General features: G+C 46.0%; 2 protein-coding genes and 1 pseudogene across 9 annotated transcripts in view; 1 reads left to right on the top strand and 2 right to left on the bottom strand.

Moving 5' to 3' along the window:
* COPG1 (coat protein complex I subunit gamma 1) overlaps positions 1–2808 on the bottom strand; it is a 31086-nt gene extending 28278 nt beyond the window's left edge. The window contains exon 1 of one of the 2 annotated variants that reach the window (XM_035106430.3): positions 2714–2808. In XM_035106430.3, coding sequence (XP_034962321.2) covers positions 2714–2741 — 28 coding nt within the window. In that variant the 5' untranslated portion in view covers positions 2742–2808. Of the gene's footprint in view, positions 1–181; positions 405–2713 lie in introns of those variants that run through there. The other variant, XM_035106429.3, reaches the window with a different exon arrangement.
* On the top strand, positions 677–1546 carry LOC118080734 (NTF2-related export protein 2 pseudogene; annotated as a pseudogene). Its single transcript, XR_015948249.1, has one exon. The product of XR_015948249.1 is annotated as an NTF2-related export protein 2 pseudogene (transcript).
* Positions 2809–6217: 3409 nt separating the features above from the next.
* COL7A1 (collagen type VII alpha 1 chain) overlaps positions 6218–20552 on the bottom strand; it is a 119580-nt gene continuing 105245 nt past the window's right edge. For all 6 annotated transcript variants that reach the window (XM_088662326.1, XM_088662329.1, XM_088662331.1 and 3 more), the window contains 8 exons: positions 20412–20465; positions 20022–20070; positions 18371–18403; positions 15547–15642; positions 13998–14117; positions 12716–12778; positions 11797–11976; positions 6218–10486 (listed from right to left, as the gene is read on the bottom strand). In XM_088662326.1, coding sequence (XP_088518452.1) covers positions 11807–11976; positions 12716–12778; positions 13998–14117; positions 15547–15642; positions 18371–18403; positions 20022–20070; positions 20412–20465 — 585 coding nt within the window. In that variant the 3' untranslated portion in view covers positions 6218–10486; positions 11797–11806. The remainder of the gene's footprint in view (positions 10487–11796; positions 11977–12715; positions 12779–13997; positions 14118–15546; positions 15643–18370; positions 18404–20021; positions 20071–20411; positions 20466–20552) is intronic.

Here is a 20552-nt window from a genome sequence, read left to right as displayed (position 1 = left end):
AATGAATTGCTATAGGCAACGAGAGGAACAGCGAAGACTTCTCATCAATTCATTAGGGTGCTGTTGGCTGTTCTTCAATGAGATAAATATTACCACTTTCGCATCCCATCCTTTTGAATTCAGTGTGGACACCGACAGATCTAGAGCAAGGGTAGTAGCACACTTTTCCCCATTAACTCACCGGACTCCTCGTCCTTCTTATCGAACTTCTTCAGCATCCTGTCGCTTTGTCGCTGCAGGGGCCGCGGAGAAGCTTGAGACCCGAGAGCCTAGGCCAGCAGGCGACCCAGCAGGGCCAAGAGGGAGAGGCAAGGAGCGCGGACCCCGAGAAGGGCTATTACGCTACTAAGGTGGACTGCGCCTCCCTGGGCATCCCTGAAGCTCCGACTTCCTGCAAAGGCGCCACTTCCTGCCAGCATGTCACCGGGACAGCTCAGCACGGCAGGAGCGCGCAGGCGCCCTCGTCGCCTAGTGGGCTGCCGAGGGCTCGACGTGGCTGCCAGGAGTAGGGCGGAGATGGAGGGGCGCGGGGGCGGGGAGATGACCGCGAGGCGTCCTTGATTCTCAAGCCAATAGCTGCGCCGGATTGGGAACCTAGAGAACGTGATAGGATCCTGGCCAATCGCTTTCAAGGAACGCGGATATTTGAGAGGGAGGGAAGCGGAAGCGCCGAGGTGGAGGGGAGAGCTATGCGTGGGCAGTGCGGTAGCAAATCTCGAGCAGGAATGAGGGAACCGGGTCTATTCTAGACCCTTGCGGGCAAGAGAAGGGAGGTTCCACCTCTTATTTTCCCGCCTCAGCCGCCGCCCACATGGCCACCTCGATGAACTTTAAAACCTATGTGGATCAAGCTTGCAAAGCTGCGGAAGAATTCGCAAATATTTACTATGAAACCATGGATAAAAGGAGGCGGGCGTTGACCAAACTCTACCAGGATAAAGCGACCCTCGTTTGGAATGGGAATGCAGTATCTGGGCAAGCAGCGCTTGCAGAATTCTTCGAAAAGCTGCCTTCAAGTGATTTTCAAATTACCACGTTTGATTGCCAGCCCGTTCATGAGCAAGCTACAGAGAACCATAACACGATCTTGATTGTGACATACGGGTTCGTCAAATTTGATGGGAACGAGCAACAGTACTTCAACCAGAGCTTCTTGCTAACAGCACAAACCACAAACAACAGCACAGTGTGGAAGATCGCAAGCGACTGCTTCCGCTTCCAGGACTCTCCTAATTAGTGGGCAACCGCAGTTGGGTATATTTCTTTTCCTCTGGACAAGCTAATTGGCTTTCGGGATGACCATACTCTGGGTGTGGGAAAGTCCCTCCTCTTTGGAAGAACTGCAGTTTGCCAGGAACTATCAATTTCGCAACAGCAAAAATAAAACTTGAAAAGAAGGGTGGTTCTTTTCAGAACATTCGCATTGATGCTGTTTGGAGAGCCACCTGTGTTTAATTCTAATTGTTCCAACACTGCTGTTATCCTATACTATCGTTTGAGTTGGCTTTCATGAATAAGAGTAAAAGTCCTCTACTGCTTATTCTTATTTGTGTTTTCTCTTGGTTTTTTTCCTGACAATGTTTCAGTGCCTTGATTAGCTGCCTAACAAGCAGAAGTCAGTCAAGGAAGTGTTTCCCCATTGTCCCATTCTATGCTGGGAGAAAGCTGCTCCTCTCAAATTTATTTAAGTTGTTTATTAAATTCCTATGTTGCCCTTCATCTGAGGATCATAGGGCAGTTTACAATATAAAAACACAAAAATACATAACATAGTAACAAACAAAAATGCCACCCCCATAAGAATTTGTCTTGTTAAAATGTTAATAGCGGCAAGGAAGGGGACATATCATGCTTGGCTTAGACATGCCTGTATGGGCCTATCCTATCCCAACATACTTTGTAAATAAAACAAACCTTAACAAAGACCCCGTAAGCATTCTCTCAGTGCCTAAGTACCCAGGGTTCTCTCATCCAATATAACAATCCTGTAATTTTGTAATGTTGGCCTTCTATCACTTAGAAAAAACAGGGATCACTTTACCATGTAACAACATGTTAGGAGTTGAAGGTGTATTAGGTGGTGGAAATGTGAAGCATATCAAGGACATATTGTAACCAGCGTAGCTTGTTTCAACCTGGAACTGAATCGGCAGTAGAGAGAAGCTTGCCAAGATACGGTACTAGTCTTAAATGAGCTACTAAGTAGTCCCATGCTTTTGTATAATCATAGTGGAATATTCTATTATGTTCCTTGAACTGAACTTAAAAAAGAATCCCTCAGGTCAGAGGAATTTTAGCTTCTCCCTGCTCACCAGACAAAACAATAGGCTGGCAATGGGACCAAATGAAAATTGCAATCCTTACTAAATATACTTATTCAGTGCAGCTTACTCCTAACAACATATGCTTATAAGTTTACTGTGAAAATGCTAACCTATCCAGCATGAGGACCAGAATCTTGACTATTGTGTAAAGACCCCTCCCCAAATACATTTCAACACTGGTCTCTTCAATTGTGCTATTGAGACCTAGTTGTAGATTCCATTATTTTAATAATAATAGTGATTATATGCTTATCAACACTTCCTGTTGCCTGCTGTGGAATGCTACTTTGTCCTTTTCAAGGAGAAAGCAAGCAAGAAGCTCATTCAAAGTACCTCCTCATACCAATCTCTTACATTTTGCAAACATTCAAAAAGAGTGATGTACCTACTGTCAATCCAGTGGTCCTCAAAGAACATGTTGACGGTGGTGAGCTTCAGCTAGAGTACGCAGGGACGTCTTGTAGCGGCTTGTGCTGTAACCTACACTACACAAGTGGCCTGTGTACTTTGCACCAAACTGCCAGCCGCTGTTATCTCAAAATGTTCACTAAAGAAGCTGGAGTCAGGGTCCAGCAACAAAAGGCGAAGCTTCAGATTTGCTTCCTGCTAGCTTTGCAGCAGGTGCCATCAGTGCACTGCTGAAAACTTCACTGTCAGGTTATATCTGTTTTCAATGTCTTACTGATTTTATCTGTGTTTATTATGGGTTTATGTCTGTTTTACATTGGTTTATGTATTTTAGTCAAATGTCTTTAGATAGGACTTGTGCACTGCTTGGATTTTTATTTTTTGAGATAGCAGTTCATAAAATTTCTAATAATACATTTTAATGAACTACATTTTAAAAGGCATTCTTTCTGGAGAATAATACCCCAAGCAGTGATCCGGACATATCAAACATAGAGACTTATTCCATCTTAGCTACACAATCTATCACCCCTTATCATTTTCTACTTCAGTTTTCAAACAATAGTTAGGCCAGAAGGAAAATGCATACTAAATTGTCACAATATTTCTCAGTCTTATATGAGTGGTACTGTATATACAGTCCAAACTAGGATGGCATCTTAACCAGAAACCTGGGAATTGGGGCTGATTCCAAAGTCAGTCTTTATATCCAATAAACTCTGGAAGCCTGTTTAATATGCAGTGAATAATTTCAACTTCCTTTACATCAGGGGTAAGGATATCTGTTGGACTCGCAATTCCCCACCAGCCCACAACCAACATGGTCAGAGATCTAGGATGATAGGAGTCATAATCCAATACTATCTGGAGGGCTATAGATTCCCCCCTATCCCTACTTTCTTTAGCTATTCTACTGCAAGCATAAATTCTGTTGGAAAGTACAAAACCCAGCACAACAGACAACCTCTGTATGGGTGTGCATGCATGTGGGTGTACATGCACTGTCTCAAAGCCCAGGGTAATGCACATTTCAATCAAAATGTTTGTTTGTTTTTTTAAAAAATAAGCAATAACACCACTGAATACCTTATTTAGCTGAACTCTAGCTGTCCATATCAGTGCAAACTTGGACACTTCACCTTTGGATGCAGTTGTGTTTTTTGTTTTGAAAGACCAATGTCCATAGTGTTCATTACATCAAGGGGGGGTGTGGGAGGCATGGCCTTACAGCTTTTTCTGATGCTCCTTTTAACTATTGTTATAGAAAGTTAACCATGGTGTGAGTAAGATGTCTACCTCTACACACATATGCTTTTCATTTACAGTCATACCTCGGTTTAAGTATGCCTCGGTTTGAGTATTTTCAGTTTAGGTACTCTGCGGACCTGTCTGGAATGGATTAATCCACTTTCCATTACTTTCAATGGAAAAGTTTGCTTCAGGTTAAGTACGCTTCAGGTTAAATACGGACTTCCGGAACCAATTACACCCATACCTCATGTTAAGTACGCTTCAGGTTGAGTACTCCGCGGACCCATCTGGAGCAGATTAATCCACTTTCCATTACTTTCAATGGGAAAGTTTGCTTCAGGTTAAGTACTCTTCAGTTTAAGTACTCCACGGACTGTCTGGAACGGATTAATCCACTTTCCATTACTTTCAATGGGAAAGTTCGCTTCAGGTTAAGTGCGCTTCAGGTTAAGTACAGACTTCCGGAACCAATTGTGTTTGTAAACCGAGGTACCACTGTAATGTGGTTTATTGATAATATTGCAGCAGGGGAGGAAGGCAGGAGAAACTACTTTACAGGGGATAGTGCCTCACTGCATTGCTGTAGTGCTGAGATGAAAGGAATGATGAGACTAAAGGAGTTCTGTCCTCAGGTTAAGAAGCCCTAAGGGCTTCCTCAAAACATCTATTTTCCATGCCAAGCCTCACAGAGCAAGGCCCAGCTGATGCCCTCACTACGACTAGCCATGATGGCTATTTTCTCCCTCCACTGTCGGAGCCAGTAGGCCTCTGAATGTCAGTTGCTGTGAATTGAAAGGGGAGATTGCTATCATGCTCTGGTCCTCCTCTTGGGTATCCCATAGGCCTTTGGTTGGCCAGCGTGAGAATGATATGCTTGTCTAGAAGGGCTTTTGGATTGATCTAGCAGTTCTCTCCTTCCGTTCACTGCAAATGGTAGACGAGAGCATGTGCTGGTGCCCATTTGAGCCGAATCCATTGCTCTGCTCCCAAATTCATGGCTGCATTGACCTTCAAGAGTAGCAGCCCAAACGACAGTTATGGTTTGTTGCTTTCTGCTATCCACAACCATTAGGGGAGGAAAGCAGGGAATCAGGTTGGCCTTTCATAATTGAAACAGTCTTACTGACACGTGGACAGCTAAGAATAAAGTTTAGACAAAAGGGATTGGCTGTATAATGCTGCTGAAGCCACAATGGCCAGTGCCGCTCACAATGCTTGAGCCATTGTGATGTAATGGAGTGTTGAGGCTTGAGTCAGGGGCTCAAACTGCACACTTGGAGACAGTAATGCTTCTGAATACCAGTTGCCAGAAAGCTCTTGTGCACAGGTCCTGTTTGCTGGTTTCCTGCAGGTACTTGGTTGACCACTGTGAGAACAGGATGCTGGACTAGATGGGCCATTGGCCTGATCCAACAGGCTCTTATTATGTTACAGCTTAAGACAACACATGATAACTGCATCAGGACCACCCAAAACATTTTGCTACCTGAGGCAAAGGACATGATGGTGTACCCGCCCTCCCAACTGCACTCCACATGCAGAAACCAACCGGACTGTAAGTTGAATCTTCAGTACTGATGATGGGACAGGGTCCTACAACACAACAGAAGGTAGCAGGCTATTTTAAGGGGCATAGGAAAGGTGGTGTGGCTGATCTTGTGGAAGACCTGAGGAGCAGCATACTGAGGGTCTTGGATAGGATCTTGGAGTTTGGTCAGGTGGTGGGTTTCAAATTAAATAAAAATAAAATGAAGGTCTTGGTGAAAAATGTTACAGAGCAATATAAAAAGGACTTACAACGAACTATGGAATTATCTATAGGAAAAAACGTTAAATACTTAGGTGTATGGCTGACAACTAAGAACATAAATATTTTTAAAGACAAGTATATAACTACTTGGAAAGAAATAAAGAAAAATTTAGAGATTTGGGGAAGGTTGAACTTATCGCTATGGGGAAGCATTTCTGTAATAAAAATGAATGTATTGCCAAGAATGTTATTTTTATTTCAGTTGGTACACCACCCAAATCTTCCATCAATATGCAGAGGGGAAAGTGAATGAGGACCCTTGGGATGGGAACCCAGAGAAGTGGTTCCCTTTCACAGTGTTTCTAAGGAGATTGGATCTTCAGAACCAGCTTCAGGTGGAGGCTGATTTCTTGTGGGATTAGAGGTAGGTGATTTGTCCTGTTGTGGGTTCTAACAAAACAGCTGACAAACACACTTGACTGAATGAGGTAAAACATAAACTTTTATTCATTTACTGCATTTGGATTTTGCACCATACATCATAATTAGAGGCATCTTACAAAAAGAAGAAACAACAGTTATTTTTGCATCTATATTCTGCAGTCAGCATCTTGGGATTAAAATAGTGAATGATGGCAGCAAAGATCATATGTACACCAAGGGGGTGGTGCTCTTTGACCAAAATGCCTTTCTTTCTTTCTTTGCAGACACACTGGACAGAGGACAAAAGGCAAGGTCTATGTTGAGTTCCTCCATACAGTTAATCCAGTGGTCTAGCTAGGTACAGTCAGGATGGAATGGCTGTTTTTTGACAGCTTGAATGACTAAGCAGTGAGATTCATATACCGGGTCTATGAAAGGTCATGTTGGAATATCCTTGTTAGTCTTTTAAGGTGCCATGAGACTCTTTGTTGTTTCTATAAAAGACTAAACTTGGCTACTCTTCTGGAATTTGCAAGGTATTGATATTATAGATCAGGCATAGGCAACCTTGGCTCTCCAGATGTTTTGGAACTACAACTCCCATGATCCCTGACCACTGGCCCTGTTAGCTAGGGATCATGGGAGTTGTAGTTCCAAAACATCTGGAGAGCCAAGGTTGCCTATGCCTGGTATAGATGAAGAGCTATAGTGCAGTAGTAGAGCACATGATTTCTTTGCAGGGTTGAAGCCCTGTCATCTTTTGTTAAAATGGTCAGGTTCCTATGTTCATTCTTTCCCCATGATGGAGACAATGAACACTAGATAGCAGATAGCTGGTTCTTTCTCATGTAATTTTACAATGACAGTGACTTTCCCTTTGTTCAAAGGAACACAGAGCTGGGAATAACCTAAGGCACAGGTAGACAACACAGCGCCCTCCAGAAGTTGTGGACTACAATTTCCATCAGTCCCGGTTAGCATGGCCAACAGTCAAGGTTGATGGAGTTGTAGTTCACATCATCTGAGGTGGGGCATCAGTAACCCTATGGAAGTCCAGTCGAAGCCATCCTGTCCAAAGTCAGCAACATCAAACTACCTACTGTGTCCTAGGTGATGCCATCAGAAACTGTCCCACAGATCCCAGTACTAAATTATTACCTGAGTCACCTGCTGCACTTAACTTGCTGTACTTGTTATGATCTGCTTCTTTGATTTTAGGAGGCCATCTTGACATTTGATTGAATTTGCACACCAGAAATACAAAAGACAAGCAACATCTTTTCATGGACTGGAAAAGGGCTGGGATTATTGTCAGAGTCCCTCGGGATTAAAGAGTCTCTCTCTGGAGTTAGCAAGCGACATTACAATTTGGTGGCATCACACCTGATGTTCTGCAAACTCAAGAGAGCTCAACAGGAAAATGGTAGCCTTAACTATGAAGTACCACTCTAAGAAACCAGTGGGTTTGGCTACCACCTTAACACTTTCATAGGCTCTGGTGAAATCCAACAGGAATTAAGACAACAATTCACCAGTTAAGTGTGCTTAAACCAATTGATTTTGAATGGTGTGCATATGTGGTCAGGTACTGTGTACTTGAGCCAGGGGACTTAGGCATGCCCAAGTAAATTCCACTAAAAAGTAAAGTTACTTCTACAAACACATTTAAGATTGGGGTGTTTTAATAGCCACCCTTCAAAGGCAACAACCCACAACTTGTTTACTCCAGACCAGACCCAGTGGGTTATAAATTGCTGCTTTCCTATATACATGATGACTAAATAATTACTGTAATAGCACCAGATAGTATCCACAAGGACATCAGTGGGAAACACTGTCAGAGGCAGTACACCTCTGAATATCGGTTGCTGGGAATTGCAAGGGGCAAAAGCAGTGTTGTGGCTCAGGTCCTGCTTGCAGGCTTCATACAAGCATCTGGTTGGCCACTGTGAGAACAGGAATGCTGGACTAGATGGGCCATGGGCCTGATCCAGCAGGTCTCTTCTTATGTTCTTCACATGCCATATGTTTGTGTATTTAGCTATTTTGCTGTTTTCTTTAAAGGTATTTAAAAAAAAAACAGCTGCTTTGTCTGAATCTGCACTAATCCTAAGATCACACAGGATGCCAAAGAGTGAGGAGGAAAAGAGAGAAGCAGGACTGAGCAGAGGAGATAGCAAAATTATTTGGCTTAGTTGTTGGGAAGGGTGATAATAACAACAACAAAACAACGACATCAGGGTTGAAATGCACATGATTGCAAAGCTTTTTAAAATGCCCTGTAGTGGTAGCAACATAATAACAGCATAGCACCATTCTCAGCATTTCACTGATTATTTCCATAATGTTATTCAGCAAGTAAAACATAAAAACAAGTGTTTCATACAGAATCCCCTCATACAAAATACATGTGCTCTGATTTGTGTTTGGAGTCTTCCCAAATGCTATTGTTTATTGGAGACTATTGCTTGCTGTTCAGGATTAAGGTGAAACTTCTTCAAATGAATTCATTTTTTAAGAGTGATATTTACACAGGAGGGTGTTTCCCCATAGGTTCTGACAAAAATATGTTTACAACCACAACAGTATTTAAGAAGGCAAAAAAAGTTTCGGGGCAATTTTTTAAAAAAATTATACCTTTTTGTGGGATCTGAATTGGCTGAGTAACTACCTCGGAAAGAGAGAACTGAAAATGTTGGCCTAATGTGCAGCAACACTGAAAAAACATTGCTAAGTATATTTGCAATTTCTTCCCTAATAATTCCTGTCAGTTTCATCATGCTTTTATTTATTTTATTTTATTGAAATGTGTGGCACAGCCACATTTGGAAGACTGCTTACTATTCTGGTTGCCCAATCTCAAAAAGAATAGAATAGCATCAGAAAAGGGATGGGAAAGAATAATCAAAGCGATCAAGGCACTGAACAGCTTCACCTATAAGAAAAGGTTTAGCATTTGACTCTTGTTTAGAAATCAAGCCATTTAAAGGAGAACATGATGAAGGTTTATAAAATCAGTAGTGTTATTTAAAATACGATGAAATACTATGAAGTTCAGAACAATCTGTAGGTTCAGAACGGAAAAAGGAAGCCTATTTTGCCACAATCCAGTTAACATATGGAATTCACTGCCACTGGATGTGAGAAGGGCTGGACAAATTCACAGTGAATCGGTCTATTAATGGCTATTAATCACAATAGCTAAAAGGAACAACCATTGCCATTGCACTGCTGAACAAATAATTTGCCTGGGAACTCAGGTTCCATTTTTCAACTCCCTGTTTTTCATGGAGGTGACATCTCTAGGGGTCTTGGAAAGAGTCGACTTCATCTGCTTTACATATGATTTCTTGTGCAGCTACTTTGCCCAAAGCAGATTTAAAGCCTAGAGCCGAAAAATGAAGAGGTGTACCTACACTGCAGGCATTGGAAGATTCTGAGAGAGAAAGAGGAATAGCTAATTAAGAGATTCTTCCTCCTGGTCAGGTCCTTAAGAAACACTCCATAAGAATCATTTTACCCTATTAGTCCATCCCAAGTGACAAACTCTCCTACCAGATGTGCAGATGTGGCAAATCATAGGTGTATTCATTAAGCCTCATTTGACAAGCTGGAGTAGGTGGGATGGAAGGGGGTCAAGTTTCAAAGAAGAGTTGCAGGAAAAAAACTCTTTGGAGCATTGCTGGAACTGTAGCTTTGGCAATGCATCATGGGACTTTTGAATTCAGATACTCATAGCACTTCTTATTGCAACAGAAAGGGCATTTTGGCTCCCCCCAGGTACAAGGGAGCAAGAGGAAAAGCTCATAAAGGATGCAAACCTGAATTGAGAGACTCAGTTTGGTCTGGCTATATAATACATTCCATGTGTCATCAGTCGGCCAACATCAAATAAGTTAAGAGAGCTCTAATTAAAATATGTCTTTTCTTTTTCTTTTTATATTATATATAAAAGAGGTTATGCATATGTTTTTCATTTGATAAAAATTTCACCTTAATTTAAAAAATAAATCAAGAGCAACCAAAATACTTTTTTAAAAAAGAATAGCACCGTTTCTCTGCTCCAGCTGAAGCAGCCCACACACGCACACATACACATACAAAATACACACACACAAACACGCGCAACTGTGCTGCAGGCAGTAGAAATGGCTGCAAGATGAGTCTCAGACCAAATGTACTCTGTGTGTGTGTAACTCTAAGACCTTTTGCAGGATAAGAATAGTTTGGGAGCCTCAGGAGCCGGAACTCTTCTTTTGGTCAGTTCTCCCAGAATCCAAAACCCACTTCAGAGTTTATACACGTCTGTTCTGATCCAATGTGTTGCCACCTACCAAAACCGGGGGGGGGGGGGAGAGAGAGAGAGAGAACCTAATAATTTTTTGAAAACAATATTTAAAACTGATCCTGCTTTCAACGTGCTGGTTTAGGACAGACTTCCCAAACCTGGGTGGAATCTAAAGGTAAAGGGACCCCTGACCATTAGGTCCAGTCGTGACCGACTCTGGGGTTGCGCGCTCATCTCGCATTATTGGCCGAGGGAGCCGGCGTATAGCTTCCAGGTCATGTGGTCAGCATGACAAAGCCGCTTCTGGCAAACCAGAGCAGCACACGGAAACGCCGTTTACCTCCCCACTGTAGTGGTTCCTATTTATCAACTTGCACTTTGACGTGCTTTCGAACTGCTAGGTTAGCAGGAGCTGGGACCAAGCAACAGGAGCTCACCCCATCACAGGGATTCGAACCGCCGACCTTCTGATCAGCAAGCCCTAGGCTCAGTGGTTTAACCCACAGCACCACCTGGGTCCCTTTTTGGGTGGAATCTAAACACATATAAAAACTGTTCTGAAAACGCTTTTTAAAAAAGCATTTTAAAAAAGACATTGAATTTTCCATAAGGCTTGCCATCTCCATCTTGTGTCACATTGTATATTGTACTTAAAACACGCTTAAAATGTTTTATTTGCAGCTGTATAGCGGAGTCCCTGGTGTCACCCAGATGCTGTTAGGCTACAACTCCCATCACCCTTGATTGCTAGCCATGCTGGCTGAGGCTGATGGGAGCTGTAGTCCAATAGCATCTAGAGCAGATGTCAGCAACGTTTTCCGGCTGTGGACCAGATCATTCCCATGGACCATCGTCTGTGGGCTGGACATGGGCTGGACATGCGCAGAAGCGATTTTTGGCGTCGCGCTGCCCATGTCTGGGGTGCCGGAAATTGCTTCTGCGCATGCCCGGAAGCCGAAAATTGCACTTGCGCAGAAGCGATTTTTGGCGTCTAGGCATGCGCAGACGTGGTTTCTGGCTTCCGGGCATGCGCAGAAGTGATTTCCGGCGCACCGGACATGGGCAGCACAGCGCCGGAAAACGCTTCTGCGCATGTCCGGCCCGTGTCCGGCCCCACTCGGCAAGTCCCTGCGCCACGCCAGTTTAGTGCAGCGTGCAGGGGACTTGCCGAGCGGGTGGCTCTGTGACCGGGCAGCTCGTGGGCTAGATAAATGGCCTCCGTGGGCTGGATCTGGTCCATGGGCCGGAGGTTGCCAACCTCTGGTCTAGAGGGCAGTGTTGAGGAAAGATGCTTTAGGAATTGCTAAAAGATGGAGAAGCGGCTCCCAGGCCCCTCTTTGAACCAATCTTACCTGCAGCAGCCTATGACTTGCACTGAAGCTCACAGTCCTCCTTGGAATGGAAGCGGTTGCTATTCCCCCTGCAACCACTGTAGATGAAGGGCCGGCACTCAGACACTCTTTGGTTATAGTACCACCTTAACGTGTATTTGCTGCAGTCTCCCTCGTCCAGGGGCAAGGAGCATGGCTCAGCTGGAAGAAGAAACAAACCTATACATTAGATTTCCTAGGGCATAAGCATCCGCTCTCAGGTGTTACACTGAGAAGAACCTCAACAGAAAACACTGCACACCTAGCGTGCCTAAGACAGTGCCAGAGGAGGGTGGAAAAGAGCCACACAGGGTTGGTAGTTAACACATCAGCAGGTTATGCTAGGATGTTGTCATTCACGTACTTCAGCCTACAGATTTCCTTCTAACTTCTGTCACCTCACAAGGAGCTAAGTTTACTCATCCACAGTATAGACATAAGCATCTGGGAGGACCAGGGCTTGTACTGGAAACATGCAGCTGTGGACACATGCCATTATTTTTATCTCCAGAAGTTCAGCCAACATGCCCTCCAAGTGCCATCACAACTAGATTTGAGTTCTTCTTCTAAAAGGAGACTGTGGACTGGCCCTGCCAGAAAAGGCCACCTCTACAAAGAATACCAGGCCACCTCAGGATCCAAGCGGAGCAGAGCCATATTCAGCCTGTCGATATTCCCACCATCTTGGTTGGCCCTGATGGTAATGGGGCAGGTGGTGGTGTTGGGGACTGGCATGCAGGCCGCAGGCACCCCACAGCCCCCATGTTCCTTATCTTGGCCTAGATAACCTGCTTTTTACAGGGTGGAGCAAATGGTTCGTTATTCATTCCAAGAGGATGGAAGGAAAGGAGACAACAGCTCCTTTGAGAGAGAAAGGTCACAAGGCAGGTCTGCTGCTTACCTTCCTCAGAGGGAGCTCTCTTTTGCCGTTCGTGCTTGGAAGCTGCCCTGGGGCTCAGTACCTCTGCAAACAGGGAGCAGAGTACTGGTTTAAGAAGTCATGGCCACAGGAGAAGCTTCTAGTGTCTGTATCGAGCTTCTCCCCATCCTCCCTAACACCCCAGGATGGGAAGAAGGAATGGGATGGGCAAAGGCATGAAAGGTGTTTCAGGAGAGCCAGAATTTATTTCTGGCCAAAAACAAAACCCAGAACAAAAGGGGATCACAGTGTAGCACCATCTTATCTACACACAAAATAAAACAAAAAAGGAAAGTGAACTGTAGATGTTATATCATCCAATTCTCACTATTCCCATGCCCCTGCAGATTAAAGATCAAAAGCTAAAAAACCTGGATACAGTCCTATGGATACAGTTTGCACAGTGCAAAAACTTTAAAAAAACCTTGAGACTTGCAAGGAAAAGAAGTATGGAAGTAACAGAATAGGCCTAACTACTGGCTTCCTAAGGAGTCTTTTTTTTATTAATCCACTACACCTCCTTCTGTTAGAAAACTCTGGTCAGTGATATGCCAGCCCAAGAGGCAACTTTAAGATCTACCAACCTTGCAGGGGCTAGTTCAGCTGTGGGGGAATGTTACTTATCAAAATGAATAACGTGTTTGCTGGATGACGAAGGTTCTTTCTATTCTTAATCAGGGCATGGAATCTTCCTTGCTTACTTGTAATCTCTACTTTGTTGCTAACCACAGGTGGGAGGCAGGACTACCAAAGCTCTCCATCTTTCAAAGCCCATTCGTCCCATGGCCAAGGAAAGTGACTTACAGGTATCCACCTTGCTGCTTTTTAATTACAATATTACTGTACTTGCCAAGGCTGCCAACTAGTGGTCATGGAGGAGTATGCAGCGCTGCAGTGGTTTTCTATTCAATATACTGTACCATATTTTTCCATGTATAAGATGCCCCCATTTCTGCTCCTATTTCTGGGGACTCCAAATTAAGAAAACACCCCTCAGCACTACCCATGTATAAGACGAACCCCAATTTTAAACCAATTTTTTTGGTTAAAAAAACCTAGTCTTATACACGGAAAAATACGGTAATATATACTATGAAGCAGGGGATACCCAAAGCTAGTAGTTTCACACAGATTCCCAATCACTTTCATTGAGCTTCAGTAGGAGCCAAGTGCGCCAGCCTGCTGCTACCCCTACCCAAGGGGCAACTGCAGGAGAGGATGTCCCAATTCCATCAAATGTGTTCTGCAGACCAATGGAGCTCACCATCCCTCAGCATAGGGCTCTCTGTCCCATCTGCTCCCAGGCCCTCTTCATAGTCCTCCTCTGTGTAGATGTACTCATATTCAGGGTCATCTACGTTCACTACGTGTCGTGTCTGGCTCCCTACAAAACAGGAATGGCTGCTTCAGAAGGAATCGAAGAATGACGAGGAACGGATGGCAAGGAAGGAAGATCAAATGGGTAGGTCTCATCCTGAGCACGCTTAAGAAAGTAAGAAGAGCCTGCTGGATCAGGCCAATGGTCCATCGAGTCTGGCATCCTGTTCTTACAGTGGCCAACCAGATGACTGTGGGAAACCAGCAAGCAGGATTCGAGCACAAGAGCATTCTCTCCTCCTGTGGTTTCCAGAAACTGGTATTCAGAAGCAGCATTGCTGCCTCCAACTGTAGAAGCAGAGCTCTCGCTCCAGACCAGGGGTTGGCAAGGCTTACCGGCCATGGGCCGGATCACTCCCATGGAGATAGTCTGTGGGACGGACTGGTGCAGTGTGGCGCTGGAAACTGCGTCTACGCAGAAGCGATTTTTTGTGTCTGGGCATGCGCAGAAGCGATTTCCAGTATCTGCGCATGCACAGACGTGATTTCTGGCACCACTCGGCGAGTCCCCGCACTGCACCGGTTTAGTGCAGTGCACAGCCGCATGTTGCCGACCCCTGCTCCAGACAAACCAGGAATTGTATCTAAAGTCTGTCTTGGTTTACCACCCATGGTTTGTCTGGGGGAGACAAACCAAAAGCTCAGGTTTGGATGTAATGCTAAGCCAACCCATGGCAGCCCCAGTAGCATGGTAACCTGCTCATTTGCTTGATCCCAGCATAGTTTGGCTTAGTTTTATGCATGAAATGAAGAATTGTTACATAGCTTGTTGTTTATCTATGCCATATCGGTTAATTGCCCAAAGACAAGCCCCACAGTATAAGGGCATAGCAACTTTATGTATTTTGGGTGATCAAATGGCAACTTTCCAGCAAAGGGTACCTTTGGGCTACTTCTGTATCTGGCATATTCTGTAGCCATCGGTCCTTTCACGGTCTGTCACCATGAGAAGGCTCTGCCAGTACTTCTGTCCTTATTACCACCCTAAATGCAACATTATCAATTGCATCTATGTTTATCTGTTGTAGCAAAACCAACAAAAAGGGCTGTTAGCCTTTAATAAGTTAATTATGGCACAAGCTTTTTGCTGGCTAGACTGCACCTTGTCAGATAAAGAAAGCTGAATCTTCCTCAATTGACAAATGGATAAGCTCCATTTGACGGTGAGGGCTCTGGTCTGCAAAACTATATGCTGCAATGAATGTGTTGAGTCTTCAACATCCCCACAGGATGCTTTGCTATTTTCACTTTATTACGTTTGTTATGCAGAAATGGCCCTGCCCTCAAACGATCCACGCATATCACCAAATCCTGCCTTTGAAACAGCTTGCATTTTCCTGCGGCTGGCATTAAAGGGAAGCGAAAAGGCAAGGAAAGGGGAGGCATGCTAGCAGAGGTGATGCTGTGCACACGAAACAGCAAGAGACAGGACTCACCTTCCTCTTCCTCAGCGTGGGACAACTTAAGCACAGGGACTATTTGAGCATTGACAGATGGGAACGGTTGGGTGGATGGATAGTTGGGAAGGAGACCTGGGAGGGGCAAGGTCACAACACAAACATCAACAAGCACGTAAGAGTCACTGACAAGCTGTACTACCTCCCACCCCAGACATGAAACACAGCCCCCACCCACCCACCCCACAGCCAGAGTTCAAGAGCCACATCCGGTGTTGCCCTCTTCCACAAAAGTCAGCCACTAAACACATCAGACAGGGAAAATCCTGACATAAGGTTTGCATGATGGGCTGACCGTAACAGAGAGAGCAGCCCAGTCCAATGGCATTTCCAATTCAGGCAGGCATTTCCTTCTGTAGTAGCAGAGGACCCTTCTGAAAAGCAGACCAGAGTCTGCACGGCTGAATTGTGTCCCAGTTTTGCATGCTGGAAGTGGGGCTGTGCCCTTGAGCCCTGGCACATTTGGGTGGATCAATGTTTCAGCACTACACAACAACACATGGAAAGCTTCTACTAGCGAAACAGCGGAAAGTATATGCCAGGGAGACGAATAAGAACAGCACTGGCTGCTCCCAGATATGCAGCGTTTATCTGTGGGATATTAGGAGGAGGTGAATTCCATGCACAAACCTAAAGGCAGGTGGGAGCCCTGAGAAGTCCCTCGAGTCCTCCCAGCACCGTGGAAATCCAATTCTGACCACAAGCTCCTGACTGAGGGGTGTTTCCCTGCTTCAGAGCCTCCCACCCCTGATGCTGGCACTTCGGGGGATGCATTTTAAAGGTAAAGGGACCCCTGACCATTAGGTCCAGTTGTGACCGACTCTGGGGTTGCATCACTCATCTCGCATTATTGGCCGAGGGAGCCGGCATACAGCTTCCAGGTCATGTGGCCAGCATGACTAAGCCACTTCTGGCAAACCAGAGCAGTGCACAGAAACGCCGTTTACCTTCCCGCTGTAGCGGTACCTATTTATCTACTTGCACTTTGACGTGCTTTCGAACTGCTAGGTTGGCAGGAGCAGGGACCGAGCAACGGGAGCTCACCCCGCCACAGGGATTCGAACCGCCGACCTTCTGATCAGCAAGCGCTAGGCTCTGTGGTTTAACCCGCAGCGCCACCTGCGTCCCTTTATATGTGTGCTATTGAGACTCCCTGTGCTGTTGAGATCCTCATGGCCTCCCACCACCCCTCCAAAATTCTTCCTCTGCTTATATTCCTCTGCTTCCTCTCCCCCTCTGCTTTCCTCTCCCCGCACACACCATTCTCCCTTGATAACAAAGAAGAAGATAATTCGTGCTAGATTTTCCCAAAGCTTTGCTGCTCATTTCACTATGTTCCCATTCAAGATCAAACTCAGCACTGTAACACTATATAACACTATACAGTAACCCACTTTCGGATGCTGCCATTAAACAGCTTGCTAAAATGGAGGCCACCGGAAAGTTCTGCCCTGTATTGTTTCCCCCCAAAATGAATATGATCGTGCTATGAAACACTCACATTACAGGTCACTAATACTTTGATATTTGCAAAATATAGCTGGAAAAGAGTTTTAGTGCTAATTAATAAATCGATTAAAAACACGAATGGGGTGATAAAAACAGTGCCCATTACAAAGGATGTAGTGAGCTGATGAAGCCTGCTGCATACCTGGAAGCACAAACCATATTCATTTATCCATGAAATGCAGGATGCTGCTCTTTACCGCTGACTGGCCGGAGCAGTTGGCATGGTGGGATGGTGTTGAGGAGCCGCCCTCCTGAGAGCAGCATTACTGCTGCTTCCCTGGAAGGTGCTGGGGCGGGGCTAGGCAGCAGCGAGGTCAGCGCAGAGCCAATCAGATGCTCCCGGCGATACACCCACACACCCCAAACTTGCTGCCGTTCTGCCCAAGGGCGTACCCACCACGGGGCAAGTTAGGGCAGCTGCCCTACTCTAGAAGCCAGCTGCCCGCCCCCCCCCCCAAGCTAAAAAGAAAGAAATCTCAATGCAAAAAGTGGGGTGCGCGGCCCCAGCCAGAAAGAAACAGACCAGCCCTCCCCCCTTTCCCCTTTCCATAACCCATCGCACTTTCTCCTCTCCCCCTCCCACTATCGAGCTGCAAAAGCGGTGGGGTGTAAACGTAAGAGACGGAGGGAAACAGCGCACCCGGGGGATGGGGCGAGCTGCCCAGAGGGGCGACCAGTGCCGTGGGCAGGGGGGCAGGAGGGGGCAATTGCCCCCCCCCCAGAAGCAAAAGGCTAAGGGGCGCAGCGTGGCAGCCCCAGGCTCCGGCTCCCAGCGCAAAGCTCCAGAGGCGCGAGGGGAGCGTAAGCGGAGGAGCGCTAAGCGGGAGCGGGGAGTGTAAGTGGAGGAGGCAGCCACAGGCTCGCGTTCCCCGCGCACCTCTGGAGCTTCGCGCCGGGAACGGGAGCTTGGGGCCGCCTCCTCGGAAGACCTGGGAGGTGCGGAGGAGGCAGCCCCAGGCTTGCGTTCCCCGCGCGCCTCTGGAGCTTCGCGCCGGGAACAAGAGCCTGGGGCTGCCTCCTCAGAAGAGCTGGGAGGACGCAGGCCACGTAGCCCCACCCATATTCCCACTGTGGCCCCTCCCCTCCCGCCCCTTGCCCCCGCCCCTTGCCCCCCCCTAATTTTGATCCTGGGTACGCCCCTGGTTCTGCCCCACCCCATTCTGGCACAAGGCAGCAATGCAGTTGTGGAGAGGGCAGGTCCTTGGCACAGCCCCACCATGCCAGCCGCTCCTGCTGGCTGGGATTGTGATTACGGCAAAGAGGAAGCTGATCCAACAGAGACAAATATACTCACGTCGCTCAGGAGGGGAGAACTGGCCTCCACAAGCTGAAACGAGAAATAGGCGTTTCTTTCAGTTTGGCGAAGAATTGTTCATCTGCAGTGCCCTTTAAATGTTTTGGTTTTAGATTTTGAAAAATGATTTAAAAAGATTTTTGGGTGTTCAACATTCTGGACTCCCCTGATCAGCACCTGAGGGCCCCAGTCCTGCTACTTACAACCTGATCTTGGGCGGGGCCTGACGGGCTCCATAAAGGACTGCTGCTGCTGCTGCCACCGGGCAGAGAGAGCTTCGTTTTTGTTTTAAAAAATTGCGGTTATTTTTTTACCTATGTCATTTTAAACTGTGATATTAATGCTGTATTCTTAGTTATAGATTTTGATTTATGTGGAAATTGTTTTCCGTTTGGTTGTGTATTTTTTAATGTGGTTTATTTATTGTTTATGACTTCTGTAATTATGTAAATCTTGTCATGTTGTAAGTTGCCTTGAGCGTTGTTTTAATCTGTGGAAAGGCAGCATACAAATAAAATGATGATGGTGCTGATTTCGGCCAGGCACCCAGTTTTGGGTCTCAGCTGTCAGGCATTGGAGGCCAAACTACATGCTATGTGGAAGATTTGAAACCAACCCAAATATAGCCATGGGGTGAGGGGCTGTCAGTTTCTCTGGCGCAGCAGCAAGGGGGAGGAAGCGGCATTTAACCCTTTTATTCCCCTGCAAAAACAAAAAAAATCCTGGAGGTGGATTTTGATTGAGACAACAGCACTTGAGGGCCTGGAAATGATGCCTTATGAGGAACGGCTTAGGAAGCTGGGTATGTTTAGCCTGGAGAAGAGAAGGTTAAGGGGTGATATGATAGCCATGTTCAAATATATAAAAGGATGTCATATAGAGGAGGGAGAAAGGTTGTTTTCTGCTGCTCCAGAGAAGCGGACACGGAGCAATGGATTCAAACTACAAGAAAGAAGATTCCACCTAAACATTAGGAAGAACTTTCTGACCAGGGCCGTCTCAAGCCGGTCGGGCGCCCTGGCGCCGTGGTGCGGAGATCGCTCTGGCAACCCCCGCCCTAGTGGGCGGGTGCAGCGCGCAGCACAGCTTTGCCGCGCAGCACCCTCCTGCCGGGCCTACCCCTAGACTACCCCTAGAGCCGGGCCTGTTCCTGACAGTAAGAGCTGTTCAGCAGTGGAATTTGCTGCCAAGGAGTGTGGTAGAGTCTCCTTCTTTGGAGTTCTTTAAGCAGAGGCTTGACAGCCATACGTCAAGAATGCTTTGATGGTGTTTCCTGCTTGGCAGGGGGTTGGACTGGATGGCCCTTGTGGTCTCTTCCAACTCTATGATTCTATGAGGGAAGTTTTGAACACCCCACAACACTCATGCCTGCTGCATTTCCCACATACCCACAACTGCAGTTGATTTAAAAAAGAAGGCACTAGCTGATAATCCAGTCCCAGATCTTTTGCACAACAAGTGTAGTTTGGCTCAGACAGAACACACCCCAAAGGGACAGCCTAAGAAATACACACCATGGAACAAGTATGTTTCATGCCCAGTTAGGGTACTTGTGAAACTAGGAGGAGAAGGACACTCAGAAAGAAACAATAAGGTGGAAGAGTCAAGGGAGCAAACAGTAGGATGGAGGTGCAGGAGGTCAAGGCCTTACCACAGTGCTGACTCATCTCCTGCCTGACAAACAGACGGATCTCTTCTTCCTGCAGAGGAGACAGTGCATAGCATGATGAGTTCTATTACCCCTGCATGGATCTCCCATGGCTGGTGCAGCAATGTGAGATATACACAGGGAATGTTAAGAGCGCAAACTTCTGTCGCCTAACGACATTCCAGCACAAGAGCAGAGTCAAAATGGAAGAAGCAGCAGGGAGCAAGTTTAAAGGAAACCAGGGCCAAGAGTTTGACTGAATTTGACTTCCTGCTAAAGGAAGAAACTCGGCTGCATTGACCACCATTGGCCACTATAGGGCTAGCAATATTGAAATGGCCATCCTATCTCAGAGTTTTTATTCAAAGAATAAACTTAGGTCTCTCTCCTCACCGTCATTCCAGGATCTCCCTTCTCTCCCCGGAGGCCATCAAGCCCTGGATTTCCCTGTCAACAAAAAACAAAGGATTTCAGCAAGTTGATGACAGAAGACAATACATTAACATGCTAAGAAACTTACTCAATTTCTGGAAG

Source organism: Zootoca vivipara, chromosome 2, assembly GCF_965207765.1.
Source record: "Zootoca vivipara chromosome 2, rZooViv2.hap1.1, whole genome shotgun sequence".
In the NCBI taxonomy this organism is placed as follows: domain Eukaryota; kingdom Metazoa; phylum Chordata; class Lepidosauria; order Squamata; family Lacertidae; genus Zootoca; species Zootoca vivipara.
The sequence above is the reverse complement of the archived record's forward strand: the minus strand, read 5'-3'. Positions and strand labels throughout refer to the sequence as shown.